Genomic DNA, 26,044 nt, shown 5'->3' on the forward strand with positions numbered 1-26,044 from the left:
ATGGTATTCATGTAATTGTTTCTGTAAACAAATGCAGATATCCTTTAATGTACATATAAACTACAGTGAACATCAGAACCAATGACTTTTGAAATGCTGTTTATTTTAATACTAAAAAGCGGATGTTAAACACTTCATATTAACTTCATGAACATTCTTCATGTGAGAGTCATATGTGATCTTACCCCAGTTTCTCCAGTTTACAGTGAGGATCCTGTAGTACATCAGAAAGCAGCTTCACTGTATCTCTTAGTTTATTCCCAGACAGATCCAGTTCTCTCAGGTGTGAGGGGTTTGATCTCAGAGCTGAAGTCAGAGCAGCACAACCTTTATCTGTGACACCACAATTATACAACCTGTAGAGAACAATGACACAGTGTTAATTGTAGTTAAAGTGTGTGTAGTTTGTTATTGACTCTGGTCTCAGAGCAGGAGAGGAGATATAATGACAAGCATTGTCACATACTGCTGCTGACAGAATGAGATTTCTGCATGTTGATGCTCAATGCTGCTGTTTGAAACTGTCATGTGCTTCAGGACTGAACAGACACACAGAGCTGAATGTGAGATATTGTTTCATAGAGATATAACGATCGATCTGTCTGGATAAATTTGCTTCACAGGAGCCATGTGTAACCATTACATCTCATTTATTAACTCTTGTGATCAAACACAGAATTGTGTCATGTTTGGTCTCATCTGGCAGATTAAAACTGAATAGAAATGTGTTGAACTCAATAGAGATTCTCAAGGTCCAAAGTAAGAACTATTGCCTACACAAGATCATGTTAATTAACTTTTCATCTGACTCATCACCTGTTTACCTCCAGATTTATTGTCTTTGGAGTTTATTTTCTACTTTGATGAACTTTCTTTTCTTAAATAAGGCTTTTGTCTGGAAATAAGACAGTAATGGACAAGGGATGTGATCGGTCCCTGGGGATCACAGAGTTTAGCTTCAACCCTGATTAAACTCACCTGCTGTAACTTTCTAGAGATCCTGAAGACACTGATTATTGTGTTCAGAAAGACTGGATTAACACACAGGTGAACAGGACACTAGAGCAGAGGGAGACCCAGACGAAACACTGCTCTCCCCGGAACATGATTTCAACCGAGGAGGACTTTAAATCGGTCCGCGTCATGATCCGGCCCTGTGTTCAGCTGTGTTTAATTGGGGTTGGAGCTAAATCTGCAGGTGTGTCCCTCTAGGACTGTGTTTACCTCTCCCTGATATAAGAGGAACATGAACCTGCTGATAGAGCAGCAAATAAATATATAAAATAAAAATACTGTGTGTGGTTTTACAGGTCTTGAGGGTCTTTTATCAATGATAATGCTGAACACTGAAGTGATTATAACTTTCATTCAGTCATTGATTACTGTAATACTGAGTTAAAACTAAACACATTCAGACTCTTGTCTGTTCAACTCTAAACCTCTGAGATATTCATCCTACAGTAAGTCACAGAGACTCTGGATTACTCTTTTACATGTTATCTGAAAGTTCATTACAGTGTTAATTTCGTTGACGAAGACTATGACGAAAAATATTCGTCAACTAACCTTTTTCACGGACGAAAACTAAATAAAAACTAAATAAAAAGTCAGATATGATGACGAAAAACGTGTCGAAATATAACTGACACTTTAGTCAACGAATAAAAATGAGACGAAAATATATGGGCGGGACGAATGGAGAAGAGATCCAATCAGAGCGAATCTTTGAGGGTAGGTTGATCTATGCAGAAGCAGCCGAGCCTTTTAAAAAGCCGCGGCAAATGCAAGCGCAACAGCTAAACAAAGCAGCAGCAGTTACACAGAAAAGAGAACAAAGATGAGTTTGCAGAAATTCGCACAGTTTCGAGGACGTTTTCATAACAGTTAAGTTGTTTACACAGGGAACTAAACTGTGACCTTTTGAAATGCCATTGCGACCCAAATTTTTATGGGGTCGTAAATGTATCACTAATTATTTTTGTACCTACTTATGTGTAATGCTATGTTTTAATATGAGCATTTATTAAAACAGAAATGTGTATTTTAAGAATACGTTTTATAACGTGCTCCGAGCATTCAACACATCAAGTTGGCTTCAGCCCCGCGATGCGGGAAAGTTGAACTGAGCAGCTGGTTACTCGCGCAACACTGAACCGAGCTCTTAAAATCGCATTTTAAATAAACATAAGAAAAAGAGCGAAAAGTGAAAGAGCTCAATTCAACAGCGCGGTGTTCTGGTGTTCAGGGAGCAAGCAGAGACGCGTCTCAAAGTCTTCTTGCTTTTGTACCGACAACAAATACATACTAAATATGTCGAAATACCCGTCTTGGAAAGTGTGTTCGAAAAAGTCTGCAGTTATGTCTTCAGTGAAAGTAAAGAGTTGGGAAGAAATCGGATGCATATCTTTATAATGGATGCATTTGTCTCTTAAAGTGACCGCGCCTAATTTACTAGCTCTGCTGTCAGTGTCTTTAATGTATGAAAATGAAAGTAAATCACTCACTACTCTTGATTGAATTACTTTGTAGTTTTAACAAGAATTTATCCAAAGTCAATCCAAAAATCAGATAGAATAGATTATATTGTTTTACTAGTGACAAAAAAATACAAAAAAAACACAAAAAATTATTAGGGACCTAGCATGTTTTGCTTAAGTGTTTCTTTCTTTAATTGCTAATGCAACCTTTTCACACCACAGACTGAACCAAATTAAGCATTGCATCAGACATTATCAAGATGAATTTGTTGTTCTGACACAGTTTAACCCCGAGTTATTGTCATATTTTATTACCAATTTCTAAACTACAGCAAATAAACTGTGATATTGTAAGAAACGTTGAAGGGGTCTGAATACATTTTGGTTTGATTGTGTATTTTATTTTACAGTGAAGACTATGCAGTGCTATTTTAAATGAACAAAAACAAACTTAAAAAAATGTAAACTTTGTGTAAATAGCACAAATAAAGAAATAGAATGAACATACAATACAAATATAATATAGGTGGTTGTCTATTTCAATACTACTGTACTTCATCTTGAAAGAATGTCATATGCATTGCATATCATTCAGGACGAATGCATATCTTTTTCAGAGAGCATGTATATTTTTCAATGAGAACAGGCCTTATGTTTATTTTATAAATACCATTCCATAACAGACTGATGGAAACATTTAGTCAAGTCAACTAAGTTGACTTTGTTCTACTAAAAAAACTAGACTAGACTAAGACTAAAACTCTTATGATATTTAGTCGACTAAAACTAGACTAAGACTAAAACATTTCAGATGACTAAAATGTGACTAAAACTAAATGGTGTGTTATTCAAAAGACTAAGACTAAGACTAAATCCGAATTTGCTGTCAAAATTAACACTGGTTCATTATTGATTAAACTATCATAAGCAAAGCATGTGATGTAATGGAAATGAATGAAATTAACTTAATCAGAGTCAATTCTGCTGAAATATAGTGTGTTTGCTGAACATTGCTGATTTTATTCTTAAAACTGAAATTAAAGGGTGTTTTACTGACATGTGACTATCAGAGAGATCTTACCCCAGTATCTCCAGTTTACAGCGAGGATCCTGTAGTACATCAGAAAGCAGCTTCACTGAATCTCTTAGTTTATTGTGAGACAGATCCAGTTCTCTCAGGTGTGAGGGGTTTGATCTCAGAGCTGAAGCCAGAGCAGCACAACCTTCATCTGTGACACCACACTTACTCAACCTGTAGAGAACAATGACACACTCTTCACTCTCTCAGATCAGATCAGTTTAGCTGGGAATCCATTATTAATTGACGTCAGATACAAGACATGATCATAAAAATCTACATCTAACATGCAGTATTTAAAGACCCCTGTGTTAGAAATCTTTTAACAGGGCCTGTCCAAATCCGATATTGTTCATATACTATTCTGTGTTACTGTTAATCTGCACAATAAAGTTTTCATGCACTATATTCCAAGTGTTCTGAAGACATATGATAGCTTAATGTGAGATACAGTTTAATATAAGTCCTTAATTTTCACACAAACTCTTTTCTCCGCTGCGGCTGTCAGTCATCATTCATCATTCAAACCCTGATCACATTCAGTTACTACAGTCAGCTCGGTAAAACCCTCTCAAAGATCATTCAGTGTTCCCATTATTAGACTTGATTGTAGATAAATGTCTATGGTTTTGCATAAAATAACTTTATCTTGCTGGAGTTTATTGTTTTTTCTAAATCATGTTACTTGATACCGGATGTCTGTTAGAACAGAACATGGGAGAAGAAAATACTATAAATAGTTTGTAAGGTGCACAGTAATTGAAATTTAAATCTGTTAAAAGAAAATCAATTGTTGCTCAGATATAATACACTTCACATCAATATCTCTTTCCTTTGTGCTCTGATCTGTTTAATGTGAAGTGCTGCGTACATCGACTGCTTCAAGTGCATCATTCTGTAAGTGCTTTGTGCTGCAATGTATTTGTTCTGTCCTATCCATCATATGTTGTTGAATATACGTATAATGCGATAAAATGTCTTTACATTTTATGGTATGTGTTTATATATAAATATTTAGTTTTTCATAAATGGATTTTATATCAACACAAAAAGCAACGTGCAACATTTTACCAGATTTAGTGCTACACTTTTATTTGTTTTCCACTAAATAATGTTTTTTCACTATATATTTAGATTTATACAATTATTGTGCATTGATTTTTTAATAACATTAGCTGCTGAATTATCCACTAACCTAGTTTATCTTTTTTTCTCATTTATTTTTTTTATTTTATTTTTCTTTATAATGAATTATTAAAAATTCTACATGGATTTAAAAGAATAAAAACTGCACTGGTGTCAGATCAGGATCTGTATCAGATAATACTGAACCCCGGTGTCAGAATCAGTGTTGGAGACAAAAAAGACAGATTGAAGCATCTCTAGTTCATTGTGCAGTGAATGAAGTTGACAGAAATGCATACAGACAGTTTCTGTTCGTGACAACTTGAAACCGTTCTGTGTTATTAAGATTACATTTTGTTTATCTTCAGTTGGATTTTTCACTTGATGGTATTCATGTAATTGTTTCTGTAACAAATGCAGACATACTCTACTGTACATATAAACTACAGTGAACATCAGAACCAATGACTTTTACAATGCTTTAATACTAAAAACTGAGGCTGAACCCTTAATTTTTTACTTTAAATGTGTTTCATATGAGAGTCATATATGATCTTACCACAGTTTCTCCAGTTTACAGCATGGATCCTGTAGTACATCAGAAAGCAGCTTCACTGAGTCTCTTAGTTTATTCAGAGACAGATCTAGTTGTCTCAGGTGTGAGGGGTTTGATCTCAGAGCTGAAGTCAGAGCAGAACAACCTTCATCTGTGATGCAACAACCACTCAACCTGTAGAGAACAATGACACACTCTTCACTCTCTCAGATCAGATCAGATTAGCTGTGAATACATTATTAAAGATAAAGGACAAACTTAGAGCTCAAATCAATATGCTGTGCTGTGACATATTATCAGGTGTGTCATGGAAAATGATCACAAACTTAATAGCCTAACTCCATTACATATTTTAAATAAGTGCTATTAATCATCATCATTATGTCTGTTTGAGGGTTTTACAAATATGTAACCAATGAAAAGCATTCGAAAGAGCTTGTGACTAAACCTCATAACTCCATTCAGAATAAAGTGTTGTGAAACACAGTTTGAAGACAGACGTCTACTTCTTCACAATGCAACATTAATCAAGAACTGATGTTTGAATAAGTTCAGCGTTTCCTTTACTCAAGAAAAACGGTCTATAAAGACTAATGTATTTGTGTTTAAAGAGCAGAGAAGAGTCTTAGCATTTGTCGTCTAGTTGTAGCCAATACACTTTTGTAAGTTTTAAATATCCTGTGCATAGCACTTAATCTTTTAAAAAATGAGACTTTGGCCAAACTTAAACAACAGGAAAACCTGAGTGTCCATATAGTTACAATAAACTTTATAACCTGTAAATAGATGAAAATGTAATGCAATTAATTCACTGCCTTAGATTAACTGCTCATTCTAATGACAGACGATTACCTCCGACATTCACTCCTCAAAAACACTGCTGACACCATTTGAGCATGATTTATTCATTTATTTATTTTTTGAAAATGTTAAGTGCAAGTATCTGATTGTTTAATTATTGGGGGGAAACCTTTTTTTAGTGCTTAGTGGTGTGCACTGGGATTTTTTATTTATCAAATCTGTCACGGCCAAAAAAAAAAAAAAAAAACGCTGGAAAACACTGCACCACATAACATGTGCAAGTCATATACAGTATGATCTTACCCCAGTATCTCCAGTTTACAGTGAGGATCCTGTAGTACATCAGAAAGCAGCTTCACTGAATCTCTTAGTTTATTCAGAGACAGATCCAGTTCTCTCAGGTGTGAGGGGTTTGATCTCAGAGCTGAAGTCAGAGCAGAACAACCTTCATCTGTGACACCACAATCTCTCAACCTGTAGAGAACAATGACACTCTTCACTCTCTCAGATCAGATCAGTTTAGCTGGGAATCCATTATTAATTGACGTCAGAGACATGATCATAAAAAAATCTACATCTAACATGCAGTATTTAAAGACCCCTGTGTTAGAAATCTTTTAACAGGGCCTGTCCAAATCCAATATTGTTCATATATTCTGTGTTACTGTTAATCTGCACAATAAAGTTTTCATGCACTATATTCCAAGTGTTCTGAAGACATATGATAGCTTAATGTGAGGTACAGTTGAATATAAGTCCTTAATTTTCACACAAACTCTTTTCTCCGCTGCGGCTGTCAGTCATCATTCATCATTCAAACCCTGATCACATTCAGTTACTACAGTCAGCTCGGTAAAACTCTCTCAAAGATCATCCAGTGTTCCCATTATTAGACTTGATTGTAGATAAATGTCTATGGTTTTGCATAAAATAACTTTATCTTGCTGGAGTTTATTGTTGTTTCTAAATCATGTTACTTGATACCGGATGTCTGTTAGAACAAAACATGTGAGAAGAAAAGACTATAAATGTTTTTAAGCTGCACACTAACTGAAATTTAAATCTGTTAAAAGAAAATCAACTGTTGCACAGATATAATACACTTCAAATCAGTATCTCTTTCCTTTGTGATTTGAACTTTTTAATGTGAAGTGCTGTGTACATCGACTGCTTCAAGTGCATCATTCTGTGGTGGTGGTGTTGGCGCAGTGGATAAGACACATGCCTTTGGTGTGAGAGACCCGGGTTCGAATCCACTGTGAAACACCAATGCGATGTGAGCAAGATACTCAACCCCTAGTTGCTCCAGAGGAGTGCGACCTCTGACATGTGTAGCAATTGTAAGTCACTTAATGTAAGCAGGGGCATGTCTAGAACATTTTCAGTGGGGGGGGGCATGCTGGGTCACTGTCACTGTCACGAAATAAACTGATACAAAATATGAAAATCACCATGACTGTTTATTGTTTGATAGCGCCCAGCGTATTTTACTTTTATTGTGTTTTATTAAACCTTGACTGAACATTCTATTGAAATCAACCACGACCAACGCGGTTGATTTCTCGTTGATTGACGGGGTAAAAACATTGATCTGAGAAAACCATACAAACATATTAACCATACATAAAGGTTACCTTCCAGCTCTTTGTTTGGTGTCTTGTGATGTGTCGTTCTTGAACGAACAAATATTTAATGTGACTAGGGAAGAAGAGTATAGAGTCGTCTCTATTACGGCGACATCACTTTGAATGTTTTTTTTTTTTTTTTACAGTGGATTCTAATCTTCAAAAATTACCTTGTTGTATGATTTATGTCTTTTGAGTTCACCCTTCAGATTAGACTATAGAACTGTAGTGTTACTTGTTTAGAATTTAAAATGTTATTTGCTTTTAATTTATGTCATTAAGTCCTTTTCGAGCAAGCATCTTATACATATATTAGACCAATATGTCAAGTCTGCCTAGGAAAAGCAATCATTATACCAGCAAACTCAAAATTGGATTAAAAATTAAACTAGGCTATAAATACTTGGATTATTATATTATATAGCCTAGTGTTTATTTACTGATAGACAGTCAAAGACAAATTAATCAATATTTTATTTAAAACAAGGTTTTATTTATAAAATAATAGCAAACCACAGATCCTCAAGAAACAGTAAAAGAAATGTCAGAAATAGCGCATGGATCACGTGATTAAGGAATGATTTGAACCCGAAGACTTGTCAGACAAGAGGTGAGTTAATCACAGACTGAATACCCAGGTAAAGAATTAATTAATCTTTTCTGTATCTTATCGCATTTTAGTTTTGTATTGTTTGTAGTGTGATCAATTTTTGCGTAAGTACTAGATGTGTTGGGGAAGTAACACGTAACATTTTAATTACATTTAGCTAAAATGAACGAAATGACTCGAAAAAGGATAATAAGGTATAATGATCCGAACTTCCCATCACTAGTCTCGACTTCCCACACTTGATAAAGTAAAAGTCCAAGTCCGCGACGAGCGTTGAATCGCGAACTTCAGTAGAGTCTATAAAATGATTGGCCATAAAATGAACCAATCACAAGACATCTTATAGGGGGGCACCACGTAGACCCGCCCCTCTCTGTAAGTGCTTTGTGCTGCAATGTATTTATTCTGTCTTATGTTGTTGAATATACGTATAATGCGCTAAAATGTCTTTACGTTTTATAGTATGTGTTTATATATAAATATATTGTTTTTCATAAATGGATTTTATAACAACACAAAAAGCAACGTGCAACATTTTACCAGATTTAGTGCTACACTTTTATTTGTTTTCCACTAAATAATGTTTTTTCACTATATATTTAGATTTATAAAATTATTGTGCACTTTGAATAACATTAGCTGCTGAATTATCCACTAACCTAGTTTATCTTTTTTTTCTTATTTATTTTTTTATTTTAATTGAGCATCTCGTTAGTTCAGTCAGGCCACGTTAGTCACGCTTGCATCAGCAGACAGTCAGCTGTTCCTGACGTGTACCAATCCAGTCTTGACACCTATCACCTGCGGTCTATTTAAATTCCCATTCTTCAGCGTTTCTTCCATCGCATCGGTTCAGAACATGTGAAATCCGCGTCTAAGATAAGTGAATGTTCTTTTAATCCATATCGCGGTGTATGTTGCCTTGCGGTAACATGGTTTTGCATTGGTAGCAGGAACGAATATTAAGCATATTTGCAGCAGCATTTATACATCTGTGTTCATACACCTGGAGCAATAAGCAGCTAGAGCATGCAATTGCTCTGAATTATGTGTCCAGCTACAACGGATTCAAATACAGTATTATGAGTGGTGGTTTCAGACATTACAGTGCCACACTCACACTGACTCTTATTCTGCCTGAAAGAATGAAAAGATCAAGCTGAAGGTGGAGCGATTCAACCAATCAGATCAAAGCAGCATTTCAGCTCCGCCCACAAGTGCGAATGAAATATTGAAGCCATAAACCGAAATGATCAAAACGTACACGGACCAACTGTCTTGTCCATGTTCTCTCACTTGAATCCTCTTGAGTCTTGAGTCTCTTGACCTTCTGCAAGCCACGCCTTGTTCACGCAGTGAACGGAATGCATTTTTTATGTGCACATTGAATTTCGCTACAATCATTGCGGGATACTGAATGAAAATGCAATTGTTAGTGTCTTGGCTGAGTGTTAATGCAATTAAGAAAAATAGCATTTGAATGATAATTTTGCCACAGTTTTTGCTTGAACATGTTACACATATCTAATAATTTCTGTAATACATTTTCATTTTAATTTTGCAACTTATAAAGCGTTAAAATTAGTATTCATTTTACATATGAAAACTAGTGTATGAAATGGCAAATGAAAATTATGTAATTTAATTTTCATTTTCATTTTGAACCAAACGTTGCACAAATGTATTGGAAAATGTAAATGTAAATACAGAAATGCATTGCCATTTTACATATTGCATTGTCATTTTGCATATTACATTCCAAATTGAATATTGCTACCCATATGCTTCCATACTATCGTACCATACCAGTGGTGTAGTCGGGGCAATACGCAAGTATACCCACTTGTTTTGTTGCTTCGCAAAGTCTGTAATTTACCATCATGAATCGTTTCCTTTAATGATGTGCCCTACAGTTGTGAAACTGGTGATTATTTGTTGTAATTGGTGCATTATCAGTTCTGTCATTTCACATTTCCCCGCCCATCATCTACTGAGTGCGCGTGTCTGCTGCAGCTAGAGAACTCTGCTCAAATGCCATCGGGAGCACATCAGTGAGTTGAGCTGAGAGCTGATCGCCAAAGCGAGGGAAACCTCTCCCACATTAGGCACCGTTTCTAAATTACACCAAACTGCAAAAAAAAAGTGTGAAGCGGCGCTACACACTGCATCCGCCAGCTGCACGCAAGAGCAGAGTCTCCCGCACTGCGTTTGCGCAACAATGTAAAGTGATAAACCCAGTGTCCGAACTGAGGGGGGCTGGGGGGGTGCGGGACCCCCCATAAGGCCCCAAAAAATTACCTTGGGGGGGTCCCCTGGTTTTTCATTAAAACTAAAATAGAAACAATATTTTACATAGCCTTATCTATTGTTTATCAAAGTATTGTGCTGCCGCTCCCATAAAAAGCTACTTCAAATTAGATGTGCATCTGAAAATACGCTCAAATGTGCCACACGCTGTTTTCTGAAGGAATTTACAGACTGCGGGCGCGATGTCGCTGTGTGATTGGCTGACAGAGTGATCGTTCCTCATTATTTTACCTCACAATGACGGAAAGATAATATTTATTTGTTTTATGATTGTTTGGTACACCTCATTTACTTATACTGAATAAGTGTTTATCTTACAATCGGACAGTCACTTATTTTAATCTTGGTCTGTCAATAGTTGTTTTTTTTATCTTATGATGCTAGCTCACTATCGGATTGTTAGTTGTAAATTAGCCATCTAACGTAATTCTGAGAAAAAAAGATAGGATTGCACCCATTCTCAATTAAACAAATCATTTTAAATCTAGTAACCTTAAGGCCGCGTGTCCACCAAAGCGTTTTTCCCTACAGCTAGCGTATTTTTTCAGATGCTCTCAATGGGAGCGCCACGTTTTTTAAAATGCCAGGAGTGTGCCGAACGCTGAGCGTTTGGGAGCGTTTTTTCTCTCACGCCGAGAGTTGAAGAATGTTCAACTTTAAATAAAACACTGCGCTCATCACTGTCACTTTCTAGTCAGCTGACCAATCACAGTGCAGGAGCGGCGGGCCAAATTCCACACCGAACAACTGTCACAACTGTCATTTTGTTACAACGACGTGTCAACAAGTGCAACAACGAGAAAAATGGAATAGAAATTAATATTGCTGGTTTCTGAGCATCTAGATCATTTAAATCAGAAACAAATTATCTACCAAATCAAATACAATTAACAGTTTAGCGGTTGTTCTGTATCATAGCAACCAAAGCATCTCAACTGAAAAAACGCAGCTCTCAAGCGTTCACAGGTGGGCTTTTTCAGCTGGCTAAAAACGCTTTGGTGGACACAGGGCCTAACTGCTCAAAAACAGTGTCAATTTAATTAAGGACATTATTACTGGTGAACATGTTCTTCATGTGAAGGCTTTTTTGTGTCAACGATGACAAAGCAGGGTTGCTAGCTCTCACAAATTGTGCATGAGACACACATGCATTGATTATTACGCCGAAGACAAACATGCAGATCAACCATTTTTGTTATGAATTGTATCCTATTTTCCGTTATTATGTATCAAGGCTTGAAAACGAAAAAAAAAATTCAATCGGTTCACTCCGAGCAGAATCAATATTTTAACGTTTCTGTTATGCGTTCCTCTGATATTATTACCGTTCCGAAACCGGTTCGGGTGGAAGGAAAAACCGGTTAATAACGTTATTTTTTCAAAAAAAATAAATATTTGCCTATAATTTGCCTAATAATAATAATAATAATACAATAATAATAAAGTATAGTGTTTTCTTTACTCAAAAGGAAAAAAATAGAGATCTAACGCTTATTCACAGCCAATACAGCATCATCTTCTCTAGATTTTGGCCAAATGTAAGATACTTAAAAAAAAAAAAAAATCTATCAACACTTTAAAGACATCAAACTATTTTTAAGATATTTAAAAATGTTTGCTGCATTGTAAAAAAAAAAAAAAATACACTTGCGTAAGATTGCATTTTGAGAGTGAAAAAAAAAAAAAAAACTTAAGTCACGACTCACATCGCATTTTATTAGCCTTATTACTTCCGAAATAATGAAGGCTAAAATGCCTGTAACTAGTCTAAACTAAAATGTTTAAAACATTATAAAAACAGTTATTAGTTTATCTCCAAAGCAAATCCTCTAAAGTTATAGGCTATAAAAACGTCAATCCAAAAACAAATTAAAGGTATAGCTGATGCCTACAGCTCTCATTCGGCAAGAATCCAAATGTTTCCATGTTCCCGACATATCTGGATGCTAAAATGTTATTTATTTTTATAGCGTTTGTACTTTCAGTTATTATTATTTAAAATAATCTTGTCGGTTAACGGTTGTTGGTTAGGAAAAATAACGAAATTAACATCCCTAGTCAGTAATGTCACAGTGCAAAGAATATAGAATAATAGTTATTGTATAATAAGTAACGCTGTATTTGCGTCCAAAAGTCAGACTCCAAATTTTATTCTTAGAATTACTTTGAGGTTAATACAGCAAATAAAAAAATTTTCAGCTTACGGTAAATTTGAGAAGCTCCGCTAGGCTATTTTCCCCTCACTCCACAACAAATCATTTCAATTAACAGTATTTAGAAAAGAACAGGAATTAAAAATATAAGAAGCAATAGCATATTAACGACAAACCAAAACTAATTAATTTACGCCAAAACGAAACTCAAACCAACGTTGGGCATCATTCAACACAAAATCAGAATCAGAAGAATCAGAATGAGCTTTATTGCCAGGTATGTTTACACATACGATGAGTTTGTTTTCGTGACAGAAGCTCTGCAGTACAACAGAATGACAGCGACAGAACATAAAACACATAATAAAAGAATAAAAAATACAAATAAGTAGATAGTGAATGACAATATACAAATTGACAATTGTAGGCAGGTATATTACAAAATGCAGTTATGTATGTACATGTATATTATGTGCAAAATTTAAGTGTATCCTAAGTATGTGTGTTAGATAAATAAGTGTATGTGTATATAAATATAAAGTGTAGTGTGTTCGCAGTTATTATCAGCTGTTCATAAGATGGATTGCCTGAGGGAAGAAACTGGTCCTGTGTCTGGTCGTTCTAGTGCTCAGTGCTCTGTAGCGTCGACCAGATGGCAACAGTTCAAAGAGGGAGTGTGCTGGATGTGAGGGGTCCAGAGTGATTTTACCAGCCCTTTTTCTCACTCTGGACAAGTACAGTTCTTGAATAGAAGAGAGGGTTGTACCGATGATTCTCTCAGCAGTCCGGACCACCCTCTGTAGTCTTCTGAGGTCAGATTTAGAAGCTGAGCTGAACCAGACAGTTACTGAAGTGCAGAGGATGGATTCAATGATGGTGGAGTAGAACTGTTTCAGCAGCTCCTGTGGCAGGTTAAACTTCCTCAGCTGGCGAAGGAAGTACAACCTCTGCTGGGCCTTTTTCACAATGGAGTCAATGTGAATGTCCCACTTCAGGTCCTGAGAGATAGTGGTGCCCAGGAACCTGAATGACTCCACTGCAGTCACAGTGCTGTTCATGATGGTGAGTGGGGGGAGTGCAGGGGGGTTTCTCCTGAAGTCCACGATCATCTCCACTCTTTTGAGTGTGTTCAGCTCCAGGTTGTTGAGAGTGCACCAGACAGCCAGCTCTTTAACTTCCTGTCTGTAAGCAGACTCGTCATCGTCCTGAATGAGGCCGATGAGTGTGGTGTCGTCTGCAAACTTCAGGAGCTTGACAGAGGGGTCCTTAGATGCGCAATCATTAGTGTACAGGGAGAAGAGCAGTGGGGAGAGAACACAGCCCTGGGGAGCTCCGGTGCTGATTGTACGGGTGCTGGATGTGTATTTTCCCAACCTCACTAGCTGCTGCCTGTCTGTCAGGAAGCTGTTGATCCACTGACAGATGGAGGTCGGCACGGAGAGCTGATTTAGTTTGGGCAGGAGGAGGTTTGGGATGATCGTGTTAAAGGCCGAGCTGAAGTCCACAAACAGGATCCTCACATAAGTCCCCGGTCTGTCCAGGTGTTGCAGAACATAATGCATCGTCCACAGACCTGTTTGCTCTTCAGGCAAACTGAAGAGTATCCAGCAAGGGCCCTGTGATGTCCTTCAGGTGGGCCAGCACCAGTTTTTCAAATGACTTCATGACTACAGACGTTAGAGCCACAGGCCTGTAGTCATTTAGTCCTGTAATTTTGGGTTTCTTAGGGATGGGGATGATGGTGGAGCGTCTGAAGCATGAAGGGACTTCGCACAGCTCCAGCGATCTGTTGAAGATCTGTGTGAAGATGGGGGCCAGCTGGTCAGCACAGTATTTCAGACAGGCTGGTGTAACACAATCTGGGCCTGGTGCTTTTTTCCTTTTCTGCTTCCGGAAGACCTGGCACACCGCATCCTCGCTGATCTGAATTGCAGGTGTGGTGGAGAGGGGGGATGCAGGAGGTGTGAATGGTGAGAGTGCTTGATTGGAGAGGTGTTCAGGATGGTTTGCAGGAGCTGTTAATGGTGTGAACGGTTGTTTGGAGAGGCATTCAGGGCTGGTTGCAGGAGTTGTGAATAGTGTGAATGGTTGTGTGGGGAGGCGTTCAGGGCAGGTGATGGGTGTTCTTTCAAACCTGCAGTAAAACTCGTTCGGATCGTCTACAAGTCGTTGATTCTCCACAGTGCTGGGGGGTGGTGTCTTGTAGTTGGTAATCTCTTTCAGACTTTTCCACACTGATGCGGAGTCGTTGGAAGTGAACTGAGTCCTTATTTTTTCAGAATAATTCCTCTTTGCCACTTTGATCTCCTTTTCCAGTGTGTATTTAGCCTGTTTATACAAGACATTGTCCCCCTTCACGTAAGCATCTTTTTGGCATGACGGAGCTGTCTGAGTTTTGCAGAGAACCACGGTTTGTCATTGTTGTAATTTAGTTGAGTCTTTGTAGGAGGAATACACATATCCACACAGAAACTGATATATGATGTTACGGTCTCTGTGAGTTCATCCAGATCGGTGGCAGCAGCTTCAAAAACACTCCAATCAGTGAGGTCAAAACAAGATTGTAAATCCTGCTCTGCTTCATTAGTCCATCTTTTTACAGTCCTTGATACAGGTTTAGCTGATTTTAGTTTCTGCCTGTAGGACGGTATAAGATGAACCAGAAGGTGATCAGAACGTACCAAAGCCGCTCGTGGAACAGAGTGATATGTATCCTTTATTGTGGTGTAACAGTGATCCAATATATTACTGTCTTTGGTGGGACATGTAACATGCTTGGGATTGGCTTTATTAAAGTCCTCGAGAATTATTAAAACAGAGTCCGGGTGTTGTTGTTCTGTGTCTGTGATCTGATCAGCGAGTTTCTGTAAAGCCAGGCTTACTTGCGCTTGTGGAGGAATGTAAACACTCACCAGAATGATCGGGTGAAACTCCTGCGGCGAATAGAATGGCTTGCAGTTAATGAAGAGTGTTTCGAGATTTGAGCAGCACGTCTTCTTTAACACAGTTACATCTGTACACCACCGTTCATTAATGTAAAAGCATGTCCCGCCGCCACGCGATTTCCCCGTTGATTCTGCTTCGCGATCCGCTCTAAACGGCTGAAAGTCCGGCAGGTGGAGCGCGCTGTCCGTTATGGTGTCATTCAGCCAGGTTTCCGTGAAACACAGAGCAGCAGAGTGTGTGAAATCCTTATTTGTCCGAGAAAGCAGAAGGAGTTCGTCCGTTTTGTTAGGTAGAGAGCGGAGATTTGCCAGGTGGATGCTAGGCAACGGCGTTCGAAATCCGCGCTTCCTGAGTCTGACGAGCGCTCCCGCTCGCTTCCCCCGTCTGCGCGTCCTGAAGCGTTTGATCAGCGCCGCTGATCCTCCGATAACAACGTTCACTAAGACGTCTGAATAATTGAAATCCGGAAAAACATCTTGTGGTGCGTTCTGCCAAATGTTCAGCAGTTCATCCCTGGTGAAACTGATGGCAGGAATATAACTAAAGACAGGACAAACTAACAAAAACACAAAAACATATGCAGAGCACGTCATGGAGGCAGCCATCCTGTATCGGCTTATACTTTTTTAGAGAGAAAAAAAGATTATTTCATTCAGAAATAGACATATATAAATATATATATACACATGCTTAGCGTATATTAACCACACAGCAAACCTTTTTAAATATTTTGATAATTTACTGAAAATAAATAAATGACTTTTTAAACCGTTTAACTGATTATTAACCTGTCAAAATTAGCTGATACAGTTTGCTGCATTCATGCACTCAGAAACCGGTGACTGTGAACGAATCAGCAGAGCTTTTACAAGCTTTTGTCATCGTTAAATCTTTCTCGGACGTTTCAAAATGTTGAAATTGGGTTGCGCATCTATCTGTGCATGATGATGTCCAATGCCATCGACGAGCAGATCTTCTCAGAGTTGGGAATAATCAGAAGACAGCCGCGGTCCTCAGTTGGGCAGGAAAGGTTAAGCATGCTGGCGCTTGAGTGTCGAATGCACATGCACCAATGCTGAGAAAAAAATAGGCCATTTTTGTGCTGCGTCATCAGGCGTAATTTGGTCTTAATCCGGCCCTGAAGGTGGTGCATTACCATTGCGATTTACCTATGATGAGTTCACAGCTGAGCGGACATTTCACTCGTTGGCTTCAGCACATTTGCATATGCCGTACTGCTGGAATTCGTGAATTGGTTGACAGCAAATTTTTAATATTAAATGGAACTATAAAATAACGTTATTAACCGGTTAATGGCCATTTCAATTTTTCGATTCTGTTCGGAACTATAAAATTTGATTTCGTTTCTGTTTCTGGTCCTGTCAAAATTTTGTTCGTTTCCGGTTTTCGTTTTCGTTCCCCGAACCGGTTCAGAGCCCTGTTATGTATAGCCTAATAAAATTAGTGTTGTATTTAAGGTTAAATGGAGAAATAGGTTTTAAATTAAATGCAAAGAGGCAAATTAAAGTCATTTTGTGGCCATAAAATAATATTTTCCATTTGCAATGCCATTGTTTACCCACTCTAGTAAATATACATGTATCTAACGTTAGTCTAGTTGCTAAAAAGAGTATTGCAGGTCATAACTGCTTATTTATTAAGTTTTGCATTTGAATAAATATTTAGACATGATCAACACTAGATTTTCAAATTATACATTTTAAAAAGATACTCGTATAAGCACACACAAGTGAATATTAATTCATGCAAGAAAATACTGAATTTAACCCAAGAAAACTAAGTACAGTAGGCCTATTCATGTGAACTGATAGTGAATCAAGAGACTGAATAAATTGATTAATGGTCATCATCATCGTAATCGTATCAAATTCTTTCTATTTTTTCCCTCTTGTAAGAAACACTATTGTGACAAAACATATATTTAATGTAGTCTCTCATTCACCACTATAGAAGTTTACCCATCTATGACAACTTACGTAACTACATTCAAGATAAATTCATTTTTTTAATGAAATAAAATGCATACATGTGCACTGTCCAAAGTATATGGATTTTTATTTAATTGTACATATAGTAAATGCTCAGCTGCAAAAACATGTTCTCAAACATCTCAAAGTAAATGAAATTCACAAGTGGGCTAAAGTAAAGGAAATTATATTATTATATGAAATAAATAAATACAAATACAGTACAGACCAAAAGTTTGGACACACCTTCTCATTCAAAGAGTTTTCTTTATTTTCATGACTTCATCACTTTCCCAACAGCTTTGACACAATTCGAACACTGGATAAACCGCTTCATTCAGTCAGATGTGACGCAGAATTATTGATATTGTCATGTCGTGTGACACATGAGAACATTGAAGGTTCTGTAGTGATGCTGACTGAAAAACATCCAAAATGTTAACTGCATGAAAAGGTAAACTGGAAAACGCCAAAATAGGCATATCATTTCAGCAAGGGGAAATAGCCGTAGCCAAGACCTTCTGTAATGCAGCTCTTAAATGAATTGTATTCTGAAAAAAAAAAATATGATAAATGAATAATAATAATAATAACTAGAATTAAAAGTTAGTGAACTAACTTTGATGTTGGCTTGGCCATCTTGGCCATGGAGCAAAAGAGCCACAGTACTTGTGTGCCCAACATTGAGTTGCCCCGCTGCAAAATAAATACAAATAATAATGCCATAAAAAATACACCTGCAACAGTCTTTTTCCATGCTCCCTTGCTGTTTTCTTTTTTTAATAAAAAGCCTGGGCTATGATAACAGCTATGACAGGGTTGTCTAGCTGGATGTGAAATAAGTCATGCCTATTTTTCTTGTGTATGTATTTCACAGTCCTGCCACCGTTGCGTTGTGGGCAACGACACACAAGATAACTGAAACAATGCATTTTAAATCAAGGAGATCATAAGGGGTCCAAGCACAATGGTTTGTATAGATGATGCAATTACACACTGTTTAAAATTGTTTAATTTGTACTGTTTGTTCATTCTATTTATTTATTTGTGCTATTTACATAATGTTTACATTTTTTTAAGTTTGTTTTTGTTAATTTAAAATAGCACTGCATAGTCTTCACTGTAAGATAAAATACACAATCAAACCAAAATGTATTCAGACACCTTCAACATTTCTCACATGATCACAGTTTATTTGCTGTAGTTTAGAAACTGGTAATAAAATGTGACAATAACTCAGAACAAATTCATCTTGATAATTTCAGATAACTTTGATAAAAAGATATGTAATGGAATCAACCAAAACTTCAGACAGCTGTCAATATGACAATATTTACACAACTATCAATACTTTGTTGAACAGTTACCAAGCAAGCAATGCTTAATTTGGTTCAGTCTGTGGTGTGAAAAGGTTGCATTAGCAATTAAAGAAAGAAACATTTAAGCAAAACATGGGCAGGTCCTTAATTATTATTTTTTAAAATCAATTTCACTGGTAGCCTTCAGTATGAAGAATTTGTGGGTATAATATTTCACAGATCACTATTTTGCCATACTCACTTACATAAATGAACTAGTGGCCTGCACCCACTAGTAAAACAATTCTATCTGATTTTTGGATTGACTTTGGATAAATTCTTGTACTACAAGGTAATTCAGTCAAGAGCAGTGAGTGATTTACTTTAATTTTCATACATTAAAGACACTGACAGCAGTGCTAGTAAATTAGGCCCGGTCCCTTTAAGAGACAAACGCATCCATTATGATGATACACATCCGATTTTTTTTTGCTACTCTTTACTTTCACTTAAGACATAACCACATACTTATTCGAACACACTTTCCAACATGGGTATTTCGACATATTTTGTATGTATTTGTTGTCGGTACAAAAGCAAGAAGACTTTGAGACGCGTCTCTGCTTGCTCCCTGAACACCAGAACACCGCACTGCTGAATTGAGCTCTTTCGCTTTTCGCTCTTTTTTCTGTTTATTTAAACTGCGATTTGAAACACTCATTTTCATGTGTATAATATATTCTTCTAATTGTTTTGTGCCGTTTCGCTGCAGTGTTTTAATGTGAAAGGCTGTAAATGTGTACTTCAAGTCTTCAGAGAAATACATCGCGAGCTCACTGTGACGTTCAGCATGATGATTCAGTTAGAAACCAGCTAAGACCAGCGTGACAGTGGCCAAAACTACTTTAAAACCATATAATATATTATTCTAATTGTTTTGTGCAGTTTCGCTGCCGTGTTTTAATGTGAAAGGCTGTAATGTGGACTTCAAGTGTTCAGAGAAATACATCGCGAGCTCGCTGTGACATTCAGCCTGACAGAGAAAATCTCACAAGCACATATAAACACTCATTTTCATGTGTATAATATATTCTTCTAATTGTTTTGTGCCGTTTCGCTGCAGTGTTTTAATGTGAAAGGCTGTAAATTCTCTGTGGACTTCAAGTGTTCAGAGAAATACATCGCCAGCTCGCGAGCAGTTGGCTGCCGCGAATATATCATGTTATTACTTTAAACAGTTCAGAAACATCTCAGTTAAGCTCTTGGTGTGTTCTAACGTGTGGATTGCGTGCAATCGCGTTTTTAAAAGGTCTTAAATAAGAATGAATTAGCTTGTTGTGAACTCTGTGTAGACAGCCTGAGCTGAGCAGCAGCGATTCTTCTCTCATCTGACTGCTCTCCTCCCCTAAATCTCATTGCAACTGTAGGGGCGCAATTTTTCTCAGACAATGTAAGTCTATGGGTAATGAATTTTTACATTTAAAAAAAAAAAAAAAAAAAACTTTAAGTCTGATCACTCTGAAAAGATATAGCACACACCACCCCTCTATCCCGCAGGTGTCTGCCGAGTTTGGGGCTTGTGGCTTTAAAGCCCTAGGAGGATTAGCGTTCAGAATTTTTTTCCCAGAAGAATAATAATAAAGAAAATAAAAATAAGTTTAAATAGCATAACAGTATGTTGGCTTGTTGCCAAGCCAACATAATAATAAAATAATTCTGTACTTAAATTGAAAAATACAAGATTTCTCACCCAGTTTCGTTAAACAATGAATCATGAGGGGGCGGCTTATGAACGCAGTGCAAATTTAGGTCAAATGTTTTCATTGAGCTATTCACTATCATGGTGTTTTTTCTAAGCTGAAAAGCAGTAAATTGCGCTGCACTTATTACACCAGCTTTCTGCTCTGGTCCTGAGATTCCAGATTCCATTCTAATGTGTGTCATTGTATAATATTGTATAATTATTGTGAATTTTATCTTCTTCGTCCACTATTTCCCAATCTCTACTGTAATGTCAGTGTCTACTAATCACTGAATGCACATCATTGCTGACATCAGATTCCCATTCCCACCCCTCTCAACAGATTACCATTTCGGTTTGGGCAATTTTATTCAGACTGAGGTGTTTTATATGGAGCATTTTCATTCAGACTGGACGTCATCCTAAGTTTCCGAAGGGTGTATGCTTCCCCTGCTGGACTACCACCCTTCATTATGCAACTTACAGCATTAATGCATATTACATGCTCCTCATGCCGCAGCAAGGGGTTGTGGGTATCACACATTTGCGAAAAGGGGGGCTACAATGGTGATTCATGGATTCAGAGTCGTTCAGTGTTAAAGAGATAGATTTTCGTGTTAAACATGGTCAATTTGGATGAACGGAGAATTTCTGTGCCGAAAATCGTACTTTTGGGTGGTACAAGTTTCAGTAGTTTTTTCAATCATGGATCTAATGACGTAGATGATGGTGGGACTCCTTCTGAGCATTTCTCTCGAGAATGCACGCCTGCGCACATGTCAACCAGAGGAGAGCGAGACCTCGCCCATAAACACACTTCATCAGGAAATCGTTGGCAGCGCTGCATAGGATTTGTTCGAGAATGTCTCCAAATGAGCATGTTTTGGATGTGAGGGGAAAGTTTACCACCATGTTCAGCTTCTCAAAGAACCTAGCATTACACGAACCGTGGATGCAGTTTGCTTTTCCGGGGCAGCAATGGAGTGTAGCGAGTGTGTTTGTGTTCTCGTCATTTCAGTGATGTATGTTTTAGAAACAAGACCAGGTTGATGCTGGATTTGCACATTGTTTGCTATTAAAACATGATAAAAGACCCCATTCAGGTAAGTACAACTGCATCAGATTTCTGAATTTTGTCAGAAATCGGCACATAAGTGAATATGTTAATGGAAACAACACAAAACATCAGTATTATAGCTCCGCCCACAGCATGCCTCCAGGAGCTTGGTTTTTCCAGAGAGAATCGGAAGCTGTATTTTTGTTTTGCAGGTATGACCAGTCTTGGGACGTTTGGAGATAGGAATTCGGTACTGCTCTGTGGGTACTCGGGACTGGCATGAGATTTAAGCATTTTAAGGAACCTGCTTGTTGCACATCCTCAATTGCTTAACTTGGGGTGACACTTCCCCCTTTGTGATTTTTACAGCATGGTAGATACATAAAATTGGATAATATACAGCTGTCGTCGTATTACGCTGCTGCTGCTGTTGCTAGGGGTGTATATAGTATCAAGCAACATTCTCATTGGTGGCCATTCAAATTGCATCAGTTGTGTTGGGGAGTTTTGGCATATGGTTGTTTTGGGCGTTTGTCTTGCTGCTCTCCCCGCTCTGTCCACGCATGGCTGCATGGACCGGCCTGTGGATTGTTGCCCAGAACATAACCATACCGCCAACACTAACTGTATGCAATATAATTGTCATAAATATACTTGACGGAAGTGGTCCTGATTGAAATTGAGCATTGCGTTAGTTCAGTCAGGCCATGTTAGTCACGCTTGCATCAGCCGACAATCAGCTGTTCCTGACGTGTACCAATCCAGTCTTGACACCTATCACCTGCGGTCTATTTAAATTCCCATTCTTCAGCGTCTCTCCCATTACATCGCTGCTTGCAATTAACTCCCTCCTCCAATCCCAACTCCACCAACTGAACCTGTAATCTGATCTAACTTGTTCTTTCTTTACAGTCTCTTCATTGGAAGCAGTCTCTATCACATTTGTTTACAACTCATGTAATTAGGGCCCGAGCACCGATGGTGTGAGGACCCTATTGTATCTGCTCTGTTTCTTATTAGGGACCAAGCACCGATGGTTCAAGGACCCTCTTGGAATTGCTCTGTTTATTATTATTATTATTATTATTATTAGGGCCCGAGCACCGATGGTGCGAGGACCCTCTTGGAATTGCTCCGTTTATTAGGGCCCGAGCACCGAGGTGCGAGGACCCTCTTGCATCTGCTTTGTTTATTAGGGCCCGAGCACCGATGGTGTGAGGACCCTCTTGGAATTGCTCCGTTTATTAAGGCCCGAGCACCGAGGTGCGAGGACCCTCTTGTATCTGCTTTGTTTATTAGGGCCCGAGCACCGATGGTGCGAGGACCCTCTTGGAATTGCTCCGTTTATTAGGGCCCATGCACCGATGGTGTGAGGACCCTATTGTATCTGCTCTTTTTTTATTCTTCTTCTTCCGCTTCTCCAAAATGAATCGCATTTTTGAGGGCTTAAACATGCTCAAAAAGTCATGAAACTTTGCACACGCGTCAAACCTGGTGAAAATTTTCGTCTGATATAGGATTCAGAAGAGGGTGTGGCAAATTGGCTCGACAGCTATACTAAGAAAATCAACAGCCTTCCGGCTATGTTTCACGTACATGCACGAATATTGGCACACATATGTAACACACCAATACCTACAAAAAAGACTCTTGGAGCAAAATTCTAAACCCAATAGGAAGTCAGTTATTTTTTATATTATGAGCAAACTTTGTGTAATTTTGGTCATTTCCATGCGTTGTATTTTAACGAACACCTCCTAGACATTTCTTCAAATCAACACCAAATTTGGTATGCCTAATCTAAAGGCCTTTGCGATGGTAAATTGCGAAGATCTTGAGTTTTCGTTGAAGGGCGTGTCCGTGGCGGCATGGCGAATTTTGATGATTCGCCATGAAAAATGAAGTTGCTATAACTCAGACATACAATGTCCAATCTGCCCCAAACTTCACATGTTTGATGAGACTCCGAACCTGAACAGATTGACATGCCCATATTCAGTTATAGTCATAGCTCCACCTATTGGCAACAGGAAGTGACATATTTTAAGCTGTGACGGACCACTCCTTGAAATTTTTTGACATCAATGCCTTTTTTATGGTCAGTCTAATCTAAAGGCCCGTGCAATGTTAAATTATGAAGATCTTGGGTTTTCTTGAAAAGGCGTGTCCATGGCGCCGTGACAAAGTTCAAAGTCTCGCCATGGGAATAAAACTTGTTGTAACTCAGGCATTAAATGTCCGATCTTGCCAAAAGGCGTGTCCATGGTGCCGGGACAAAGTTCAAAGTCTCGCCATGGGAATAAAACTTGTTGTAACTCAGGCATTAAATGTCCGATCTTGCCAATAGTCTATCGGGTGTGGCAAAATGGCTCTATAGCGCCACCTATACAGATTCAACGGAGTGCGCCTCGAGCTATGTTCCACGTACATGCTCAAAAATTGGTACACACATGTAACACACCAATACGTACAAAAAAGTATCTTGGTACGAAATCCGAATCCCAACAGGAAATCGGTTATTTTGTATTTTCCCTGCAAAATTGGTGTTGTATTTGTCATTTCCATGAGTTGTATTTTAACAAACTCCTCCTAGAGACTTATTCAGATCAACACCAAATTTGGTATGCCTAATCTAAAGGCGTTTGCGATGTTAAATTGCAAAGATTTTGAGTTTTCGTTGAAGGGCGTGTCAGTGGCGGCCTGGCGAATTTCGATGATTCGCCATGAAAAATGAAGTTGCTATAACTCAGACATACAATATCCAATCTGCCCCAAACTTCACGTTTGATGAGACTCCGAACCTGAACAGATTGACATGCCCATGTTCAGTTATAGTCATCGCGCCACCTATTGGCAACAGGAAGTGACATATTTTACACTGCGACGAACTACTCCTAGAAATGTTATGACATCAATGACTTTTTTTTTGGTCAGTCTAATCTAAAGGCCTGTGCGATTTTAAGTTGTGAAGATCTTGAGTTTTCGTTAAAAGGCGTGTCCAAAGGGGTTTGTCTTGCTGCTCTCCCCGCTTGGTCCAAGCATGGCTGCATGGACAGGCGTGTGGAGTGTTGCCCAGAACATAACCTTACCGCCAAAAAGCTGAGGCTGAACCCTTCATATTTACTTTAAATGTGTGTCATGTGTGAGTCATACATGATCTTACCACAGTTTCTTCAGTTTACAGTGAGGATCCTGTTGTACATCAGAAAGCAGCTTCACTGAATCTCTTAGTTTATTCACAGACAAATACAGTTCTCTCAGGTGTGAGGGGTTTGATCTCAGAGCTGAAGTCAGAGCAGAACAACCTTCATCTGTGACACCACAATCCCACAACCTGTAGAGAACAATGACACGGTCTTCACTCTCTCAGATCAGATCGGATCAGTTTATCTGTGAATCAATTATTAAAGATAAAGGACAAACTTAGAGCTCAAATCAATATGCTGTGCTGTGACAGATTATCAGGTGTGTCATGGAAAATTATCACAAACTGAATAGCCTACCTCGATTACATTTCATTATTAATATTTTAAATATGTGCTATTGGTCATTGTTATGTTTGTGAGGGTTTTACAAAAATGTAACCAATGAAAAACATTCGAAAGAGCTTGTGACTAAACCTAATAACGCCAATGGATCCTCAAATTATCAGTCAAACCTCATAACTCCATTCAGAATAAAGTGCTGTGATGCACAGTTTGAAGACGGACGTCTACTTCTTCACAATGCAACATTAATCAAGAACTGATGTTTGAATAAGTTCAGCGTTTCCTTTACTCAAGAAAAGCGGTCTATAAAGACTAATGTATTTGTGTGTTTAAAGAGCAGAGAAGAGTCATTTTGCATTTGTCGTCTAGTTGTAGCCAATATACTTTTGTATGTTTTAAATATCCTGTGCATAGCACTTCATCTTTTAAATAATGAGAAAACCTGAGTCTCCGTAAAGCTACAATAAACTTTATAACCTGTAAATAGATGAAAATGTAATGCAATTAATTCACTGCCTTAGATTAACTGCTCATTCTAATGACGGACAAAACACAATTATTTTTTTTTTTTTAAATTTTAAGTGCAAGTGTCTGATTGTTTAATTATTGGGGGGGGGGGGGCCTTTTGTTTAGTGCTTAGCGGTGTGCAATGGGATTTTTTACTTATCAAATCTGTGTCACGGCAAAAAAAAAAAAAAAAAAACGGCTGGAAAACACTGCACCACATAACATGTGCGAGTTATATAGAGTATGATCTTACCACAGTATCTCCAGTTTACAGTGAGGATCCTCCA

At 38.0% G+C, this 26,044-nt stretch overlaps 1 protein-coding gene across 1 annotated transcript in view; it reads right to left on the reverse strand.

The window, feature by feature from the left end:
- The window catches only part of LOC113077840 (NLR family CARD domain-containing protein 3-like), a 50,880-nt gene that overhangs the window by 18,767 nt on the left and 6,069 nt on the right, over positions 1-26,044 (reverse strand). The window contains exon 6 of the mRNA XM_026250111.1: positions 186-356. Coding sequence (XP_026105896.1) covers positions 186-356 — 171 coding nt within the window. The remainder of the gene's footprint in view (positions 1-185; positions 357-26,044) is intronic.

Source organism: Carassius auratus, unplaced genomic scaffold, assembly GCF_003368295.1.
Source record: "Carassius auratus strain Wakin unplaced genomic scaffold, ASM336829v1 scaf_tig00023288, whole genome shotgun sequence".
Taxonomy (NCBI): domain Eukaryota; kingdom Metazoa; phylum Chordata; class Actinopteri; order Cypriniformes; family Cyprinidae; genus Carassius; species Carassius auratus.